The following is a 20,572-nucleotide window of genomic DNA, read 5'->3' as shown; positions in this document are numbered from 1 at the left end:
ATAGAACTCTAGTCTAGGAATATCAATAGGCAAAGAGATCTTGTAGCATCTTAGAGACTAATGGGCAGAACAAAGTTGCTAGCATGTGCTTTCATAGACTAAGGGTCCACCCAGACAGGCTCAAAAACCGGGATCTCTCTCTGTTTTTACCGGAGGAATCCAAACTATGCCACTGGTAAAAATGCATTAATTTGAAACTTTGGTTTGTTCCAAATTAATTTCATGCCTCATTAGATCCGGGTCTTCCTGAATCAAAGGCCTGGGTCTAATTAAGGGTATTGGATCTGTGGGGACTCACTTCTGGATAATCTTGGAACTACCCAGAGGTGAGTCCCCATTGCCATCACAAACCTTTTAGGCTCCTATAGATGGCACTCACCCCTCCCCGCAAGCCCCCCCATTTACCCCTAAAAGTTAAGTAAAAGTACCTGGCCACCTTGCATCTTCCTGGAGCAAGGAAATGATGTGCGAGGAGAGGAGGGGAGGAGGGATTTTCCTTTTTGCCCCTCCTGTCTCCTCATTTTGATCAGGATGACATTTAGCCTCACACACCCCGGGAAAGCTGGGGTTTTGGGGGGGGGGGGCGTGGGGACTCAAAACCCATGCCAAAGCGGGTTTTTTAAACCCACCTTGGTGCAATTTTTTGGTGCTGTCCAGAAATGCCCTAAGGCTATTAGTCTTTAAGGCGGTACAAGATCCCTTTGCATAAAGTAATGAACTGTGGCTTTTCAGATATTTGCCATCTATAGTTCTTATGACACTTCAACTCTGTCTATGTTGGCTGGCGATCATGGGAGACACAGCCTAAAAATATGTTACTACAGTTACTCACCCTTGCTTTAAAGTAATGGAAGACATTTGCTGCACATATGCTTGGACACAATTCTTTAAGAAAAAAGTATTCAATTCAGGCCTCCCTGAAACATCTGGGGTAGAGCTGAAGAGAAACCTGCTGTGGATTGTGCCCTTAGTCCATGGCTGAAAATGGAAATTAAAGCCTCTTAAAATCCAAAGAACAGTGGAAAATATATTGCAAAAAGAAGTGAAGCTATTCCCTACAGTATGCAGGACAGATTATTGATGAGCAGCATATGAAAAATGAAGGCAATATTACACAAAGAGAAAATGTTATAAGAAGGAACCTCGAACTTATCTTTTGAAAATTAATCCCTTTTAAGACTGAAATAAAAACATTAATAACTACTAATCCCCCTCCTTGGGCAAGATTTAATTTAAGAGCAAAAAGAAAGTAACTTGGAGAATAACTTTTCCCCCATAAAGTCATCAGCAATAGTAAAAAAAAAAACTATTCAAAGTGTAGAGTAGAAAGACTACATTCTTTTAATTTTATTTTAGTGAGCAAGCAGACATTGTAGCCTGCCACCAAAGTCAAACAACATAAATAATGACAACCATACTGAGGGTGCATTTTTACACTATGAAATTATTGCAGTTTGACACCTTGGTAGCTGCCACAGCTCAATGCAGTGGAATCCTGGGATTTGTAGTTTGGAAGAGAGGATTAAAGACCTTGCAAAACTACAACTGTCATAATTCTTTAGTATGGAGCCATGACAGCTAAAGTGGCATCAAACTGCATAAATTTTACAGAGTAGATGCAACCTGAGTCTCTAGATTGCTAGCAGTGGATCCCTAAATCTTTATTAAATTGATCAATGGATTCCATAATGATGGGGCAAAAGCCTGGTATGTTGCAAACTGTTTTATGCAATACAGATGAAGATTAAAACTACTCAAACAATAACAGTAACCTGTATCCAAGGTTTTATAACATTCCAGAAACTATTCTCCCCTTATGATGGAAATATATGAGGCTGGATCCAAGATTTAAATTTGGTTTATGAAAGAAGAGTCCTGCTCACAGAATGATCCCTTCCGATCATGGAAGAGGTCTTCTATATGGAAAAGAAGCTTCCATTCATCGACAAGACCTTCGGATCTAACCCAATGTTACTGGAAATGAATAAGAATACACATTCTGGTTGAAGCACGTAAAAGAAAACAGTGGCTGCAAACAAAGTTTGTTCCTTTTTATTTTCAAATCCCATTGTTTCATGTAAAGTATATTATAATAAAGTCAGTTAAATGTAAATAACTGCAAAATATAAAAATTCCACAAAGAAAGTATTGTTCTATGGGTAGCATAAGAGTTGTTCAAAAATGTATTTACTTATGAGATGCATATTACAAAGATAATCTTATTTTCCAGAGTAAAACAAATGACTTGGGCTAAAAGCAATCCTCTTTAATAAAAGGCTTTCAACGAATCTCATATTCTACAGCCTTACAAACCACAACCTCATATAAACAGAGATATTTAAATATCTATTAAAGATGCATTGTACATTAACTATCACATATAACGCATATAGCATTTCGATTATTACTGTGTAGCCCATGTAGCAAAATTGACTATTAATAAACTGCTATAAATCAAAAAGTAGAAAATCCTGACTTGGTGAATGAAGATCTCCTTCTTAAAATGAGGGTTTATTCTTGTTACTGGCAATGTATCTGTTTTACAGGCATTAGAAAATGCCATCAAATATTCCAAGAAAAGGTTTAATATCATCATCAGAAAGCTGATGCCTAGGGAAAAAAGAAAGCAAAAAAAGAAAAATTGTATTTACTATCTCAAATCTCACAAAATTAGATTACTTTATCTGAAGCACAAAATGCAGTTTTATTAAACCAAAGTGGAATACAATTACTTGCATGTAGGAAGCGGAAGATAGGCAGTTAGTTGTGAGCATATGACCTTTCTGGAATACCTGTTTAGATACCATTATGCAAACCGAAAACCAAGCTCTGGAAGTAGCTATACAAATCTTTTTTCATTACCTGAGATCAGCCTCTTTTGTCATTCTTTTGTTACAGATAAAAAAGTCCCCCTTTGCTGTGACTTGGTTACACCTCAAGGCTGTTTCCGAGGATGTAGTAAACTGTGGACATTTAATCTCTGGTGGAGGATTGTATTCTTCTTGAAAGCCTAACTATAACCCAAAAGTCACAAGAAACAATGTCAGTTTCAAAATAACTGACTTAATCAGAGGCAATATAGAAAATTAAGTATGATGTATAAGGCCTAAAAGCATTTAGGTGTTGTCCTAAATGCTATGTTAAAGAACTTATATGCATGGGGTTTGGAAACATACAAGCATAGTTTAAGATTCAAAGCTGCGGTCTGTGTCAGCAAGCAAATGCTAATTTCAAGGTGCCATGATTACATGCACATTTTAAGATGGTCAAGAATGATGGTCTGTAGAACCATGAATCAAAATCACGATGCTGGCAACCTTCTTCATAATCAAATGTGGAGAAGTTTTTTGTACAGTTAAGAAAGCTGACTGAAATGCAGTGTTGATTAGATAGAAAAGCAGACAGACAACATGTGTATACTTCTTGATGCAGTAAAATCTCAGCCATGTAAAATGAAATTGCTGTCTAATACAATGTTCTAAAGTTATACACTGTTAATGCCAAACATTTAACAAAGAGAGGTTCCTCTTCATTGTCGCAACCCAGTTGTAGAACATGCTCCTTGAAACAATCACCAGGATTGTGGGGAGTGGCATGAGCTTCCACTATCAGCCCCAGCTTCTGCCAACCTAGCAGTTCGAAAACATGCAGATGTGAGATCAATAGGTACCACTTTGGCAGGTAGGTAACGGCATTCCATGCAGTCATGCATGCCACATGACCTTGGAGGTGTCTATGGACAATGATGGCTCTTTGGCTTAGAAATGTAGATGAGCACCAACCCCCAGAGTCGGACACGACTGGACTTAATGTCAAGGGAAAACCTTTATCTACATGCCTTGTTATCTTTTTCTAAGCCTTTTATATACAGTGCCATGCTATTTTATGCTACTTTTGTGCTATTTGTCCTGAGAACATGATGGAAGAGTGAAACAAAAAGAAAAATAATCTTTGATATTCAAAGGTTAAGAAGGCCATTTGACTTCATTAGGTATTATCAGGGTGGATTTATCTATCTTGTTGGGGTTTTAATAAGGCTTTAACAGCACTTGCTAATATTTCTGATTTTAACTTAATCTTAATTTTTACAATCAAGCCGCCTTGGGCCCTTGATTGAGGAAAGGCGGAGTACAAATCCCATGAATTGTGTGTGTGTGTGCGTGCGCGCATTCTAAAATTTTTATCACATTGGGGTATTGACTCAACTGAATCATGACTATCATTCTCAAAATACTTGACATAGTAGCAACCCTTGTCATGTAGACTGCACTTCTACCTAGCCCTCAAAATAATGAATGTTAAAGCACAACTGAATGAGAGATCTTCAGAGAAATTTAGAGATGATTAAGATACAAATTGTTTCTTTAAATAACCGCAGAGTATAACTCTTTGAACAGCACTAGATAATTTGTTTCAATGTCAGGAGTTGCATTTTCTTGGAGGAAAAATATTGGAGTCATATTGGGGTGGATCTAATGTAAAGAGGACGGGCTGATATTGCAGTGGGACATCCCTGTTTTCTCTCTCTTTCATCTACCATCCACTCCTTCTTGTAGCAAAAAGGGAAGAGAATGTAAAAGGACTCCATTCCTTCTGTCCCCAGCTGCCACCATCCTAAAAATGCTCCTTTATAAAGCAACAATTAGAATGAGAATAAAATATTTTTGGAAGGTTGAATGGATTCCAAGGCACTACAGACCACATTTGACCTGTGGGTTGACAATTCCCTATCTAATGGAGGTCAGCTTGTGAGCAATCTCCCAAAAATCTACATTTAATGGAATCTCATCCATACATATATTGTCAAGCAAATAAAATACACATGCTAATTATACTGCTTTACACAAACACAGAAGAAATTGATTATAAACATAACCCAAAATATATGTTTACAATACATGCATCATGCAGCACAACTTTGGGCTGACAAGACTGATCAGATCTACATATTTTCACTTACATTTTTACTTCCATGTCCTGCAAGATAATTTACATTGGATGAGGGAGTCAATGTTGGGGAATCAGAATTTTGTTTGCAGAATTCAGGTTTCTCTTTAAATACAGAAAAGCTAGAAATAGAGAATAAAATCACATAAACACTTAGAAAAAATCAAAAAGTTTAAGTTCAAATAGTTTTAAATGATGGTAAACCACAGCAATGATGAGAGAAATATCATTTCACAGAACATTTCACTGAACATATACATTCTTATATCTTAATTAATTGTAACAATATGTTTGCACTTTTCTGTTTCTCCACATTTGAGACATTTCTGAAGATAATTTATGTATAGTACAAGATTTTTGTTCTAGTTAAAGGAGACCCTAAGGCACATGTGTCACACTCAAAGCCCACAGGCCAAATGTGGCCTGCCATATAATTTTATGTGGTCCTCCAGATGCTGAACTACAACTCCTGTATTCCTCATTTGACATCTTGACTAGAGCTGATGAGAAGTGTGAGACAGTCACATCTGGAAGCTTGCAGTTAGTTCTGTTTAGTCATGATATTGGTGTTTGAATTGAGAGACAAGGCTTGTGGACATGATGTCTGAATTTAAAATGTTCTCTAACCCTTCTCCAACTTCAGAGCTACAAATGCTGTTGGGCTGCAATTCCCATTATCCCCAGTCTACATGGCAGATAATCAAAAGTTGTCATCAGTAACATCCAGGGACTCAAATTGGGTAAAACTAAAGAGCACCAAGCACTATGTTAAAAAATACATATAGTTGGCCCTTTGTATCCACAGATTCTCCATTCATGGATTCAATGGCCTTCTGAACACAACCATAAGGTTGATGTGGCTCTCAATGAAAATGAATTTGACACCCTGCCCTAAGATTTTCTTGGCAAGATTTGTTTAGAGGAGAGTTTGACTTCGCCTTGCTCTGAAGCTGAAAGAGTGTGATTTGCCTAAGGAGATCTAGTAGTTTTCGGCGCTGAGCAGGGAATCAACCCTTGGTTTCGAGAGTCATAGTCCAATGCTATAACTACTACACTACACTAGTAGGTTAATAATGAATCATGATATATTTCAACTAGCTTAACATATCAGATCAGGTGATACTAATAACATTAGTCACTTATCTAGTTTAACGTGGTACAGAATACATATTGGTTGTCTTTTCAGGCAGAGTCTAGGTATACAGATCATTACTGGCTGGTAGTCAACATGATGTAAGTCCTCACTAATAACTCAGCATTGCTCAGGAGAATAAGTATATGTCTTCTTGTGGTCTGTATCACAAATGCATAAAACTACAAAAATACAATTTTCTCTTAAAGTTCCTGTTTAATAATAGTAATATAATATTTTTATTATATTTATATTCCTCCCTCTCTCCCTGAGAGGACTTGGTTTCTATGCTCAATAGAGAATATAGTACAGTTATCACTTCACATTTTCAATTTTGGCTTTATGGATATGATTATTCACAATTTGATTAAAAATGTTCTTTTATAGGAATCTCTAGGTCTCCAATGCAATTTTATACTCAGTTTCCAGTTGAAGATTTATTTATTTATTTATTTATTCATTTATTTATTTATTTATTATTCAAACTTATATGCCGCCACTCCCCTGGAGTTTGGAGCGGCTTACAAGAACAGGCTAAAATCTAACATAATTAAAAAACAATTTAAAAACAGCATGACCACAGATTTATGATGTAAGATGTAAAAATTCCTAGAGAGATCTTTCTTCAGGTAGAAAAAAACATAGATTTAGGCACAATTTCTTTATTAGTGGTTTTTCACATTCACAGGGGTTCTGTGCCCCTAATCCCACCAAATGTGAAGGGATGACTGCATAGATTGTATAGAAATACAAATTACGGTTCTGGGCTTATGTAACTTTCATAAATTTAGCCAAATCACTTTAGCCAAATTATCAGTCACTGGGTAAATACAAGATGTTTTAAAGCCTCTTGATCACCTGCCAGGCTGCCCTGGAGCATTTTCTGTTTCAGGTGAGTAGGGCCCACTGAACAGAATCTTGAAGAACAAAACCAGAGTATTGGGCAGTTGTTGGGAGGTTGACATTGAGTGATCTAGATTACTGTTTGTTCTTAACTAGCATCATATTGGTTTTGATGTATAATGACCCTATGAATTAGATATTTCCAAAAAATTACTCTGTCTTCAACAGTCCTGTTTAGGTGTTGCTTACTCCGAGCTGTGGCTTCTTTGACTGAATCTATTCAAATGATTGCAACTCCGCTTTAAAAGTTCCAGTTGTCCTACTCTTCCACCGTAAATAATTCCAGGACATTTATTAGGGATATCCTGATCTACACTGGACATTATATATCTGACTAGTACCATATTATTTGTTGTTGTGTGCCTTCAAGTCACTTCTGGCTGATGGCAACCATAAAGTGAACACGTCATTGGGGGTGGGGGGTTGACATGATTTGTTCAATGGAGCTTTACTATTGTCTTTCAATGAGACTGAGAGAGTATGGCATGCCCAAAATCACCAATGTCATTTTCATGGTTGAGTAGGTTTGAACCCTGGTCTCCAGACTCCTATTCCAATGCACCCTATTATACGTACCTTTTAAATGGTTTTTGTGGTGTATTTGGGGGGAAAGAGGTAGCTTTTCTTGAGTTTTTGTGCATGTTTATAGCTTCCAGATGAGAATATTCTAAAACACAAAAAGAGCCCAAAGCAATTTATGTATGAAATTCAAATATATCTGCAACATCATCAGATATCTCCATTAAGGTATAGTACTCAAAAGAAAAAAAATGAATCATTCAGCTAACTCACAACCAACTAAAGGGATCCAAATTCTTTCTGTTAATATCGATAGACTCAATAGATAAAAGAGAGGATATCACTAGTAGCTATGACAAGCTTTGGTGCCATAGTCTTAAATACTACAGAAACAATTTTGATAAGCATCTTCATGAGCAGGTATCAAAAATCTATGTCAACTGTTTCACATTCTGTTCTGCCCATTTCTTTGACCTTCTTCATAGAACAAACAAATCTTAGAAGCACTTTTTAATCTTTTGTGCATTATGGTTGTCGCTGGAAAATTTGCAGATGGATTATATATTCTTCACAGACAATAAAGAAGAATTGATTTACACTGAAAACTGATGTTATATGCTCTACCTGAATTTTTTGTTGTTTCCATATCAGCAATAAAAGTGCTTGCATGGACTAAACTCCCATCATCGTAATCATCCCAAACCTCATTTCCTAATTCAAAGTTCACTTTCAAAGGGTTTGAAAACAAAGCACTGCTTTTATCTGCATCTGTCAAGTTGTTCATAAAAGAATCTTTGAGATTGTTGTTTGAAATCATTGTCTGATGGAATTTTTCATTTAAAGTTGCAGGCTGCTTGCCAACAAAGAAACCTGTAATTGGGTATAATGAAAATACAAGTGAAGCAACACACTTTCTTATACTAGTCTTTTAAAACACTGTAGGATTTATGTTCAGTTTATATGAAAATTCAAATGTAATGTGCTCAGCACTATTTTAAGGAACAGATAACCCAATACTTATAAAAGAAACAGCCGTTAATTTAAGTGTAAGACACTTCACTGTATATTTTCTATTAAAAATATACTAACCATATTTGGATTTCATAAGCTTTACAAGCAGCACTGAAAATCATGAGGCTAATCAAAAGGCTAACTTGGAAATTAACAAAATTTTAGTATAGTCATCATCATCATCATCATTGTTATCTTCATTTACTGTATTTTCCATGCAAGAGGGAATAAATACTGAATTTTTCTCATATAAGAGTTTAGTTAAGAATTTTTGCATGTTTCAATAATATTTGCCAATCAGGACATTTTTTTGCTTTTCAAAAAAGGAGCAAAAAACCCCTATTTTTTGTGCATAGAGAAAACAATTTGTACATGAATAAATTTCATTCACATTAGTTGTGCATATTTTCTTTTTTAAATCCCTGAATTGTGAAAAATCTGCAAGGAGCTACCTTATATACTCGAGCATAAAAAGGCCCCCTTTGACTTATACTCAAGTCAAGGTCATTTAACTCTATTATTATTATTATTATTATTACATTTATTATTTTACTCTATTATTAGTATTGCATTTATTATTTTACTCTATTATTATTTTTATTACAATTATTATTTTACTCTCTATTATTATTGAAAGAATACGTAAGCACAGTTACATTGAAGAAGGTTAGAATAATAGTTTAATCAGAGTTGGACAGTCTCATCTTAAATTACAGTTTTATGTAAATATTCAAAAACATTTAACCTACTGATGCCTCAATTAATGGAATTTTATTGGTATCTATTTTTATTTTGAAATTTACCAGTAGCTGCTGCATTTCCCACCCATGGCTTATACTCGAGTCAATAAGTTTTCTCAGTTTTTTGTGGTAAAATTAGGTGCCTCCGTTTATATTCGGGTCAACTTATACTCAAGTATATACAGTATTTTCTTGATGTGTTAGGAAATACCTTCTTGTCAAAGAAGATAAATTTTGCATGCATTCTTTATATTAAATTTTCTGGCTAGGACAGCATTTCTCAACCTAGGGGTCGGGATCCTGGGGGGTTGTGAGGGGGTGTCAGAGGAGTCAGCAAGGACCATCAGAAAACACAGTATTTTCTGTTGGTTGTGGAGATTCTGTGTAGGAAGTTTGGGTCAATTCTATCAGTGGGGTTCAGAATTCTCTTTGATTGTAAGTGAACTATAAATCCCAGGAATGACAATTCCCAAATGTCAAGGTCTATTTTCCCCAAACTCCACCAGTGTTCAAATTTGGGCATATTGAGTATTGGTGCCGAGTTTGGTACAGATCCATCATTGTTTGAGTCCACAATGCTCTCTGGATGTAGGTGAACTGCAACTCCAAACTCAAGGTCAATGCCCACCAAACCCTTCCAGTATTATCTCTAGGTCATGGGAATTCTGAATGCCAAATTTGGCTCAATTCCATCACCAGTGGACTTCAGAATGATCTTTGATTATAGGTGAACTATAAATCTCAGAAACTACAACTCCGAATGACAAAATCAATCCTCCACCCTCAACCCCACCAGTATTCAAATTTGGGCGTATCAGGTATTTTTGCCAAATTTGGTCCAGTGAATGAAAATACATACTGCATATCACATATTTATGTGACGATTCATAACAGTAGCAAAATTACAGTTATGAAGTAGCAACAAAATAATTTGATGGTTGGGGGGCTCGACAATATGAGGAACTATATTAAGGGGTCGCAGCATTAGGAAGGTTGAGAAACACTGGGCTAGGAGAAGATGAATTTGGCTGAATACCAAGGCAAAGAAAATGATTCAGGGAAACATCTTAAAAGTATTTATATCAAAAGGGATACATGATGTAGTCAAAAGGTACATCCCATTGACTTCAGCTGAAATATCTTCTTCAGATGAGACCTATTACTGGCAAATTTTAACTGTGGCTGGATCAGACTCCAAAAGAATAAACCTGAGAACTTCTCAGCAACTTACCATCCAATCTGCAACCTTCAGGTTCCTGTGGAAATTTTTCATGAACATCAGCCTTATTTCTCTCTTCTGGTAAAGTGAACCCTGAATCTTGTGCATACCCCATCCTTTATAAAAGTGAACAAAATCTCAAGAAAACTGAAAATGTACACTAAGTTTGCACAAGAAATACAATTGTGACTGTTAGTAATAAAGAGAAGAAGAAATCTGAATGACAAAAGACTGCAATTGTAAAAGTAGTATAGTACCTTGGAAATCTTGGAAGAAAAGATTTAGGAGTATAACTAAAATGTTTAAGATCCACTTTTGGAGATTGATTTGACATCAGCATCTAAAATACAGGAGATTATTACAATGTACATATATGATGAAATAGATTTGCTTTATGTATGTGCAAATAAAACTAGAAAATAAATATTTCTGACAACCTGTGAGGAATGGGAAAGTCATATACACGCAACATTATTTTTCCCCACTTTCTGAGAGGTGTTTTCATACAGTAGAAAAGGTGTAGAATCTTCTTTAAAATACAAATTAAATGAACAAATTTAGTCTGTAGCAGCTTCCATCTATGCAAGCATTTCAACAAGCCCAGGCTGGTTGTAATCTATACTTTGTTAACCACATTTCATTCCCTGTTATCAATTTTCCAAGGTTTTTTTCTCCACAAAGAGAAAAATCTTCCAGGAAGGGGACAGCTCTTTTAACAAACCCAACCAAGAAGAGATGACAAGGTTATATGGATAAAAGCTAATTCTTTTTAAATGTTAAACTAAGCAAAGAGCTGTTCTCCCCAAACTTACTAAATGCATTAGTGCCCCATTTTTAATTCTAGTGAATTTGGGTTGCTGTGAGTTTTTCCTGAAAGCAAACAGGGCCATGCAGCCTGAAAAACTCCAGCCATGAAAGCCTTCGACAATACATCTAGTAAATTTAATTGAAACTATATGAGATAAAAATATATAATGTCCTGCCTTTGTTTACTACTCAAACCTCCATACTCAAATTAGTCAGTGTCACTAATGTTACACATACACATATACACATACATACTGTCACACTGTAAGGAAATTATATTGCTCTCTTTACTTCCCCATGAATTTTGATTCTAGCTCTACCAGCATTATCCAAAGCAAAATTACTCGCAAGAAGTTTCCGATTACAAAAAACCTTTATTTTGAATAGGTTTGTGGAGATTATTTCCATTACCTACAAATTAATCTTATTCTTTAATAATTAAATATGACCTTGTTCCTTTATTTCATTGCAAATGTTTGACCTCAGCGATGTCATTTCATTGATCAAATGCTTTGAGTACAAATATACAAACTACAAACAAAGCTCAAGAGCCAACAGTTGAGGTATCTGTGTACCTTTAATCGTTTGACTGGAGGAACAGTAGATACTGCATTCCTGTTTCTCAAATCAGTAAGATATGAAGAAATCACTGTCTCTCTTTTCGTATCATATTTCTGTAAAACTCCAGTTTTACCTTTAAAAAAGATAATACGTTATGTTTTAGATTTGTCTAGTATTACCATAGTTTAAGAGATTTTTACTTAGAAAAACCGAGAACACACAATAAATTACCAAAATGTTACCTGCTTTTCAGTATCTGAACAACCCCACCTGATTTCCATTGTGACCATGTGTACATTTCACAGCCACGTGTAATTCAACCACACATTCAAGTCTTCTGAAAAACAACCTTATAGAAATTATTGTCCCTGGAGAAGAGAGAGACTTTTTTTTTGTTTTTCCCCCAAGGACTAATGCCTTTTATTATGGATCTTTCGAAGCCACTAAAGGACTACCTGTCCCACTAAAACTGTATATAAGCATGGACAGAGTGGGATTGTGGTACAGGAATCTAGAAGCATTTGGAAGGTGGCCCTGTCTCAGCTTCCCCTCTGTTTTTCTCTGTGTGCTGCTTCCCATACAACATTCCTTGTGGCACACACTCTTCCTAAAGGCACACTAGGCACTCTTCCTAAAGGCACACAAATTGTACACTGTGTGTACAATTCTGTGCTCAGAGAACAAACTGGATAATTTCTTTGTTATTTCATTGCAAGCTAGCCACTTCACATCGAAAATTCACCAGGAAAAGGAATAAAACTTACAACAGTCATGTCCGCATCCATCTTTATTTTTGCAGTGATGATTGCACTTTCGATTTGCAGGCGTTCTGTTGACAATCTCTTGTCTACCAGTACCTTCTAAAGATTTATTAAAATACAATTTAAATGTATATTATTGACATGGGAGGAAGAGACTAATTTTCAGCACAATTTAATATATATCTAATCTGTAGTAAATCCTGTTCTTCCGGATAAGTGGTACAGGACTTTAGTATTTGTTGATTATTTTTTCCATTCTTTCTTCACAACAAGGAGAAAGTTCACATGTTACAGTACCCATGTGATAACTGAAGAAATTATAGGAAATCTTGAAAATGTGAAACTATACTTATCACAGACAATTGCCTATTACCCTTTCAAATAATTACCCAATAGGGAAGGTAAACTTAGCAGTAATAAACTTACTGCAGGATTCTGATCACTAAAAGGAACTATCCATAATCTTTGTTTGTATACACATTGAAAGTTGAATGTCAAAAAACAAAAGTCAGTGCATAAATATGCTATTTCTTACATATATCCTGATGCCAGTGAAAATGCCATTGCAATGCAGTTTTTCATTATAAATCACATTCTACTCCTAAACCCAAACTATTTGCAAATAAATAGCATTTTCAATCAACAGAATTTAATTTCAAACAAATACAGTCAGAATTAGTCTATAAGAAGGTATGCTTTTTCTTTATTAATTTCTTTCCTGCCTCTTTTTTTAATTTAAAAGACATCAAATTTTGAAATGCCTGTTGAAAAGGTAGCTTTTAAGAAATAAAATAACGCTAACACAAATAAAATAATGCTTCCCATCTACTAACTCTTCCATAATGCTATATGTTTCTCTACATCACTTTGCCCTACACTATTTTGACAGGACTTCAGTAACACTAGTGTTACTGGCAGAATGGCTGGCCTCAGCATGCTCCTGTGGGTGGACGGGGATAAGATGACAAGTAAATATGTGAAAATTCACTTATTTACACAGGCAAGAGAGGGAAAGGGGTGGGGTAGAAAGAGGGCACACCTAGAATTTTATCAGATGAATCTGGGAAAAGAGGGGAAAGTGGAGGGAATCATCTTCTTGTGTGAGAGATTCCAGCTTTAAAGAAAACGGAGAATTTACCTACTCCCATCACACAGGATCACCTCCTCCTGCCTCAACCATCTGCTTAGAGGTACCCAAGGCACAGTTCTTAAGACAGACACCACTTCTGGGATACTTTACTTTCCCTCTTAATCCCATTACTCTAGGATCATAGAATTGGGAGAGATCATATGGAGCATCTAGTCCAACCCCCTTCCATTCAGGAAAAGCACAATCAAAGTGCCTTTGACAGATGGCCATCCAGCCTCTGTTTAAAGGAGACCCAAGGACACCATTCTTAAGAATGGCAATTCCTCCATGCCACTGAAAGTATTCAACATGGGTGAATCTGACAGATGCAATCCCACGTGTTTCTCCTGTTTCCAGTTGCATTGGGAGCTCAGAAGACAATTTCTCCCCAACTTCACCCCCCCCCCCCGCATTTTTCCACATTTCTGACACAATTCACTGATGAAACACCACTGATGACAGCCGGAAGTCTGCTGTGTCATATGATAGGCTCTGTGGTACTACATCTATGAACTGTTTAGGAGTGTGCGAAAACGGGGAGGAACTTGCATGTGATGAAGTTCCTAGTCACTCATTCACATGGGTCAGGGAAGGAGATAGGCCAGGACAAAAGCATATATGTATGGTTGCTTCCTCATGCAGGAGAAAGTAGGAAGGGAATGGGCTAGGAGGAGGGCATGGGTGTCTGTTCTCTCGATCAAGTGGGCAGGAGAGGAGAAGGGAATAGGGCAACTGATCCCTTTCTTCCTCTTTCTGTTCTCCCTGTCTCATTCACTTCCCCTTCTGCCACCTGAGTGAATGAGAGTTTGAGGGAACACATGCATGGCTGGGCCCAGCCCCCTGCTAGTAATAATACTTTTTGTGCTTCTTAGACATGGGCTGGGGCCAAGAGATATTTACATTTTTCCATTTCCCCTAATTTCCATGAAAGTAGAGGATCGACAGTAGATAAAAACATTTCTTTAAAAAAATGCAGTTTACCTATCTATACAATTAGAACTATTTCAATAATAATAATAATAATAATAATAATAATAATAATCTTTATTTATACCCCGCCACCATCTCCCCAAAGGGGTCTCGGGGCAGCTTACATGAGGCCAAGCCTGACCAACAGATTATAGCAAAATAAAACCAAAAACAAGAGCAACAAACAACAACACCATAATTACCTAAAAACATAAAAATACATTCGCAATATAAAATTACAATAAACACAATCACAGTGACAGTGGGCAGGCCGCATGTGCAGATAAAATGTTAAAAAAAACTCAAGGTGAGATAAAAGAAGGAGCAGGTTATTTGCAAAGGAGAGCTCATAAAAACGGGGTGTAGAACCAAGCTTTCCCACGAGGGGGGGGGATGTGTACTCCAGTGACAGAAACGTTGAGGGGAGCAATAGTGTAAGGTTGTGTACCTACTCACCAAAGGTGCAGTGAAAGAGCCAGGTTTTAAGGTTCTTTTTAAAGGTTTCAAAGATAGGGGCTTTCCTAATCTCTCTGGGTAATGAGTTCCAGAGTCGAGGGGCCACAGCAGAGAAGGCTCTCTCCCTTGTGCCCACAAGATGAGCCTGGCAGGGGCGAAATGAGGGCCTCCCCCGAAGATTGAAGGGCCCGGGCTGGTTCATGGAGGGAGATGTGGTCAACGTAACCCATTTATCCTTAATCAGTATTTTAGAACTAATTCACAGACCATGTAACATCAAACCAGCATTTGCCAACAAGTATGTTCCATAGGCTTGTGTAATTTGGCTGAATCACGATCAGTTTTGATACCCAAATTTTGGTGGACTCGCCGATCCGTTTTTCATGAACCTCCCAAAAAACGACTACCATCCGAAAAACCATTTTAAGTCTGCAGCCAAAAAAATGCAGCAAGATCCAATGTGGGGAGGCCTTCCCAAGCCTCCCCTTCTTGTAATTTTTAGGGCTATCAGGATGAAAATGGTAACACTTGAAGGACACAACAGGAACAGACTGATTTTTTTGTGATTTTTTAAATTGGAAGTTATTCTTGAAGGTACAATTTTTATAAATACAAATAAAAATAACAATAATATTTTATTTCCTGATACAGGTGGTTGGAGTTGGAGTGAAGATAGAGATGATGGGTTCTGTTAGCAAAGCTTCCACAGAAGTCCAATCATTTTATTATTTTTAGGCAACAGCCAAATTATTATTATTATTAAATAAAATAAAGAAGGCAGAGAGCACAGAGAGAACTAAAATAAAACACCAGAGAACTTGTGATGAGATTGCGAAGGAAAGAAATTATTAGGTATTGGTTATTGGTGGTAGGTTTAGGTAGGAAGGTATTAAGTAGGTAGTTTTTCTGAGAATGAGGCTTTTATTGTTTGCTAAAATTCTTATTATTATTAAGATTAATAACATTTTAAAAATATTTTCTGAAAGAGAGGAGGGAAGAGAAAAATATAAGGAGAGAAAAATATAAGGAGAGAAGAGAAGAAGCCAAAGGCTTTAGTAAATGTAAGATTTGAGAGTGAGCCACCCTTAAAGCCACCCTAAAAGAAAAGCACACCTACCCACCCAAGTCCCCAAATACTGCGGACCAACTAATACTTTCTAACTCCCAGTCTCTAAATGGAAAATAAAGAAAATAAATAAAAGCTAGGAAAACCAAAAATATAAAATTAGATTCAATGAGCCAAGCCAAAGGTTAAAAGCGAGCGAGCGAGCAGCAAGGCAATCTTACTGCAGCAATCGAAGCACCTCTCCTTAGAGCCAGGACACAACTGAGCAATGGAGGCACTTGTCCTATTAAATAGACACCACTTGCGTAAGACACTTCACAGCTTTCTTCTATTGTGATTGGCCAAACAGACAGGGCTAACAGGGAAACCCCATGCAAGCACGGGGCAGCCTCTCTGTGCACCATGTGATCCCAAATAGAAACTAAAGATAGCTACGACCAGTAACACATGGTCAGTTTCAGTAAAAAAAAAAACATGGTGATGGAGCCCTTGTTGTTATGGATGTCTGAACAAGCTGAAACAGCTAAAGGCAAATGTCCAAAACAAATCTGTGCACAAGCCTAATGTACAATTATTGTGAATGCTAGGCCTCCCACTCAATACTTTAGTAGAGAACTATTGCTTGCCTTTATTGATCCTTGTTGCTGGTGATTTTACTGCGGAAGCCTGATAGTTATCAGATGTATATTCACTTTCTAACTTCCCATGTCTGATCACCATTTGCTTTCCAAACACCTTTGGCCCCAAGTAAAGGGCTTTAAATTTCCGCTGAATATCTAATCCAACTGTCATAAAGGAAAAATACTTATTTAGTTTATTATTACATTTACTGCATTTCTTGGTTAGTTATTGCATTTTTATAACATTTATATTACAGCCCATTAAAATATAGGTTGAATGGGAAGCAGAAATGTGTTAAATCTTTTTTGTCAAGTGAATGTTATGACATTCGTTCAAAGGACATCTCAGTCATGCCACTGATTCACATTATGGTAGGCATTGACACAACAGAATTTCAGGCAGTGTTGCTTCCATCAACTGCTACAGGAGTCTTTAACTACTTATAATGTGGATTTGTCCCAAGATATTCTGCATACAGAGGCAGCTTTGCACTCCTTTTCCTGTGTACAGAAATGCACTGCCAATTTTAATCCCATTCTAAGCATCCCCAGTGAAGCTACTGCATAAATCAGTGTTTCTCAACCTGGGTGTTGGGAACCCTAGTTTTTAGAAAATTTATTTAGCATATGTTCATGTCCCTCCATTGTCTAGTATAAATATCGACATTATATTAGAATATTGGAATTGCACAGTCAACACTAATTCATAGGTAGTGGTGGTGGGGAATAAACACATCCACATACTTGCACATAAATAATTATGCAATACATAATAAAACTAGAATATAGTTTTACTGCAAAATGAACACAAATCACTTTTTAGCATAAAGCAAGAGAACCTGTGTTTAAGAAATTAATACAATTTGTTTTAAGACCCTGTCATGTAAATGAACTCACCATATTCAGAGCTGATGAGATTTATGCTAAGCTCCTCAGACTTAATAGCTCTTCTCACTTCAACCTTTTTAGTCCATTTTCCAATTTTCAGCAAAGCAGAATCCCTACAAAGTATCAATATACTGATATTAAATGTACACCAATGTATAATTTTTAAAGTTTTTAAGCGATTCTAATATACTTACGTGATCTTTTGCTTAAAAACCACCTGATTATCATCATCTCCTATTATTAAGGTTACATAGTGAGAATCTGGGGCGGTTCTCTTTGTCTGCAGCTGTTCAAAGTTGGTTAATATGACTGTCACTAGGATTTCAGCTACTGATTCGCTGTAATTTCCCAGCTTGAAAAAAGAAATCACATATTAAAATACAGTTATTTTTCAAATATTACATGGTATAAGAATACAAACTTAGCATATATTGGCAGTGTTCTGACATAACTCTGAATTACTGAGGCAGAGATTGGAAACAATCACTTCTATTTTAATACAACTACATTTTATTGTTATTTGAAAGCAACACTGTCTTTAATTTTAACTATCAAACTACAATTTTGGATATTGTTTACCACCCGGAACCATATTAATCACACACCACAATACTGGATTCATTGTAATGAAATATTCTGAATGTTTGCTATGGCCTCAGTGGAGAATAATGGCATGTCCTCCAGTAATGGTTGCCTGCCCTGTAAAACTCAAGAGAAGACCTAGAGGAGATCTATCTTGGGAGACCATTGCACCACCCTTCTAGATCGTCCAGGCTGATAAATACTACTTTTCTGAACTTCTGAGACTCAGAAAACCAATATCAGAAAAACTGAATATAGTTTTAAAAAGCACCGTCCACTTCTCAGAGGAGAAAATGTCAATAGCTGGAACAAACTGGTTAACTCAGGGTGCTTCCAGACAGCGCCAAATCCACATTTAAAATGGGGGGTAAAAATTCCTTGGATGTGACTGGAGGTCCCCACACAGACATGTTACTCCCGGGGTTGGGTTCCCCACTGTCCTCATAAGCTTCCTCTGTATCAAAACACGATAGAGGGCAGGTGGGGGACATCTGGTAAAAGGTTGTTTATTTTTTTTAAAAGCACTCCTTTATGCACTGGACCATATATGCGTACATGTGAATATCTTGTTTTTTATGACTGCAGGATTATATAGTAACGCGAATATGCGCAGTTTTCAACCAGAATCAGGATATCAGTAGACCTTTTTAACACATGTTTTTTATCTATTACTGCGAATCGTTGCAAATTTAGCACTAGCATCATTAGCCACCACCACCTCTTTTTAACCTGTTCAGTTCTGCATTTTAGGTCCCGTGTAAAGAGGCCCTGTATTACAGCCAACATTATGGAGACAGCAACCTCTCCTGCCACAATGTTTTGCCCAAAGTTATCAATAATAATTTTGTGCTACCAATAAATGCAACTTCTTATCATCTTCCCTCATACATCCTTAGCGATGAACAGTTGAGCAAAGAAGGGAATTTGTGAGCCCGGGACTGGTTCACATAATGATGAACTATGCTTAGTTGTTATATCCGTACTCAGTTCATCAGAATGCCAGTGAGATGAATTGTTCATACTAAACGTAAGAAAGCCAAGTTAAACATTCAACTTCAGTGACAAAGAGATTAGGTAGCCTTAGGAGTATCTGCATTACATATTCTTTACTTGCTATGTTAAAAAACTACTCTACTCTGTATCTCCTTTTGGTATGTGTCTGTCTTGAGTTCTGTTACAAGGGAATCAGGATCCTATGAAAGAGGTACTAATATTTCTACAGTATTACTTGAGGGTCTACAGAGACACAGTGAGGAAAGGCAGGCCTTTACTTTTTACTACTTAAATGGGCAGAGTAAGATTGTTACTCCACAGTTGATCTGTAGTTGGAGTATTTGAAATGTCTACCAAAAGTCATATCTACTCCAGCCAGGCATTCCCAGTAGTTAGCTATTAGAGGTAGCTCAGGTCCCATGTACATTGCAAGATAAGATCCAGGTTATCTATTTTGAACTGGATTATATGACAGTATAAACTGCTTTGATAATCTGGATTATATGGCAGTGTAGATGGGCCCTCAATATAGAGCTGTTTCTGAATCTGTTTTTGTTGTATTCCTTTTAAGCAAATACCAAACATGAAAAGAACTAAATGGGGAGACACAGGAACAAATGAAATACTAGAAGAGGAGCACAGATATATCTTTTACAAGGCAACACCCTTCAGGATAACTTTCCCTATTTATGATCTGAAGACTTTTCACTATGGGATTCTTATTTCTGATACTGCTACTACATCTGGCTTTTATGAAACTACCACAGATATATGGATCTTTAACATCCTTGTAATAATTCTGTATTACATATTTCAGGAGAAACAATGAATTGAAACAGTCTTATATAATATAGGAAAGTTCTCTAGGTCCCAGGAGATTTTGCTTTTGCTCCCCCACCCACTCCTCATATACTTGTTCTGGGGACAAGAAAGTAGGAGGGAGGTAAATATTTTAACCAAGTAATTTACCTGCTCTACGTTGAGTTCATATTTTGGAAGATGTATTACCACTTCTTTAATCTGACTCCCAAAAGGAGGATGCCTATTCAGAATCTAAGAATTTAATTTCAGATAGAGTTCATATTAATTCAAAACATCCATTTATTTGCAAACACATTAACATACTTTACTAGGGGACAAAGACATTTTCACTAGTATACTGTTTTGACTGTCTCTCTAAAGTCAATCAAAATAACAAAATATCATATTGGGATAATTTAAGGTCCATCAGCCCACTGCAGTCCCCCACCAACTATTATGATATGGTGT

The 20,572-nt window shown here is 36.6% G+C and overlaps 1 protein-coding gene across 1 annotated transcript in view; it reads right to left on the bottom strand.

Annotated features, from left to right (window-relative positions):
• Window positions 1–2,515: 2,515 nt before the first annotated feature.
• Window positions 2,516–20,572, bottom strand: part of HFM1 (helicase for meiosis 1) — a 61,528-nt gene continuing 43,471 nt past the window's right edge. Inside the window, exons 26-38 of the mRNA XM_067467053.1 lie at window positions 20,273–20,356; window positions 17,923–18,080; window positions 17,738–17,841; window positions 16,847–17,005; window positions 12,604–12,699; window positions 11,854–11,972; window positions 10,729–10,811; window positions 10,484–10,587; window positions 8,126–8,371; window positions 7,559–7,649; window positions 4,961–5,069; window positions 2,863–3,014; window positions 2,516–2,610 (exon numbers count right to left, since the gene is read on the bottom strand). Coding sequence (XP_067323154.1) covers window positions 2,550–2,610; window positions 2,863–3,014; window positions 4,961–5,069; window positions 7,559–7,649; window positions 8,126–8,371; window positions 10,484–10,587; window positions 10,729–10,811; window positions 11,854–11,972; window positions 12,604–12,699; window positions 16,847–17,005; window positions 17,738–17,841; window positions 17,923–18,080; window positions 20,273–20,356 — 1,566 coding nt within the window. The 3' untranslated portion in view covers window positions 2,516–2,549. The remainder of the gene's footprint in view (window positions 2,611–2,862; window positions 3,015–4,960; window positions 5,070–7,558; window positions 7,650–8,125; window positions 8,372–10,483; window positions 10,588–10,728; window positions 10,812–11,853; window positions 11,973–12,603; window positions 12,700–16,846; window positions 17,006–17,737; window positions 17,842–17,922; window positions 18,081–20,272; window positions 20,357–20,572) is intronic.

Source organism: Anolis sagrei, chromosome 4, assembly GCF_037176765.1.
Source record: "Anolis sagrei isolate rAnoSag1 chromosome 4, rAnoSag1.mat, whole genome shotgun sequence".
Lineage (NCBI taxonomy): Eukaryota > Metazoa > Chordata > Lepidosauria > Squamata > Dactyloidae > Anolis > Anolis sagrei.
This window is presented reverse-complemented; position numbering and strand designations above follow the sequence as displayed.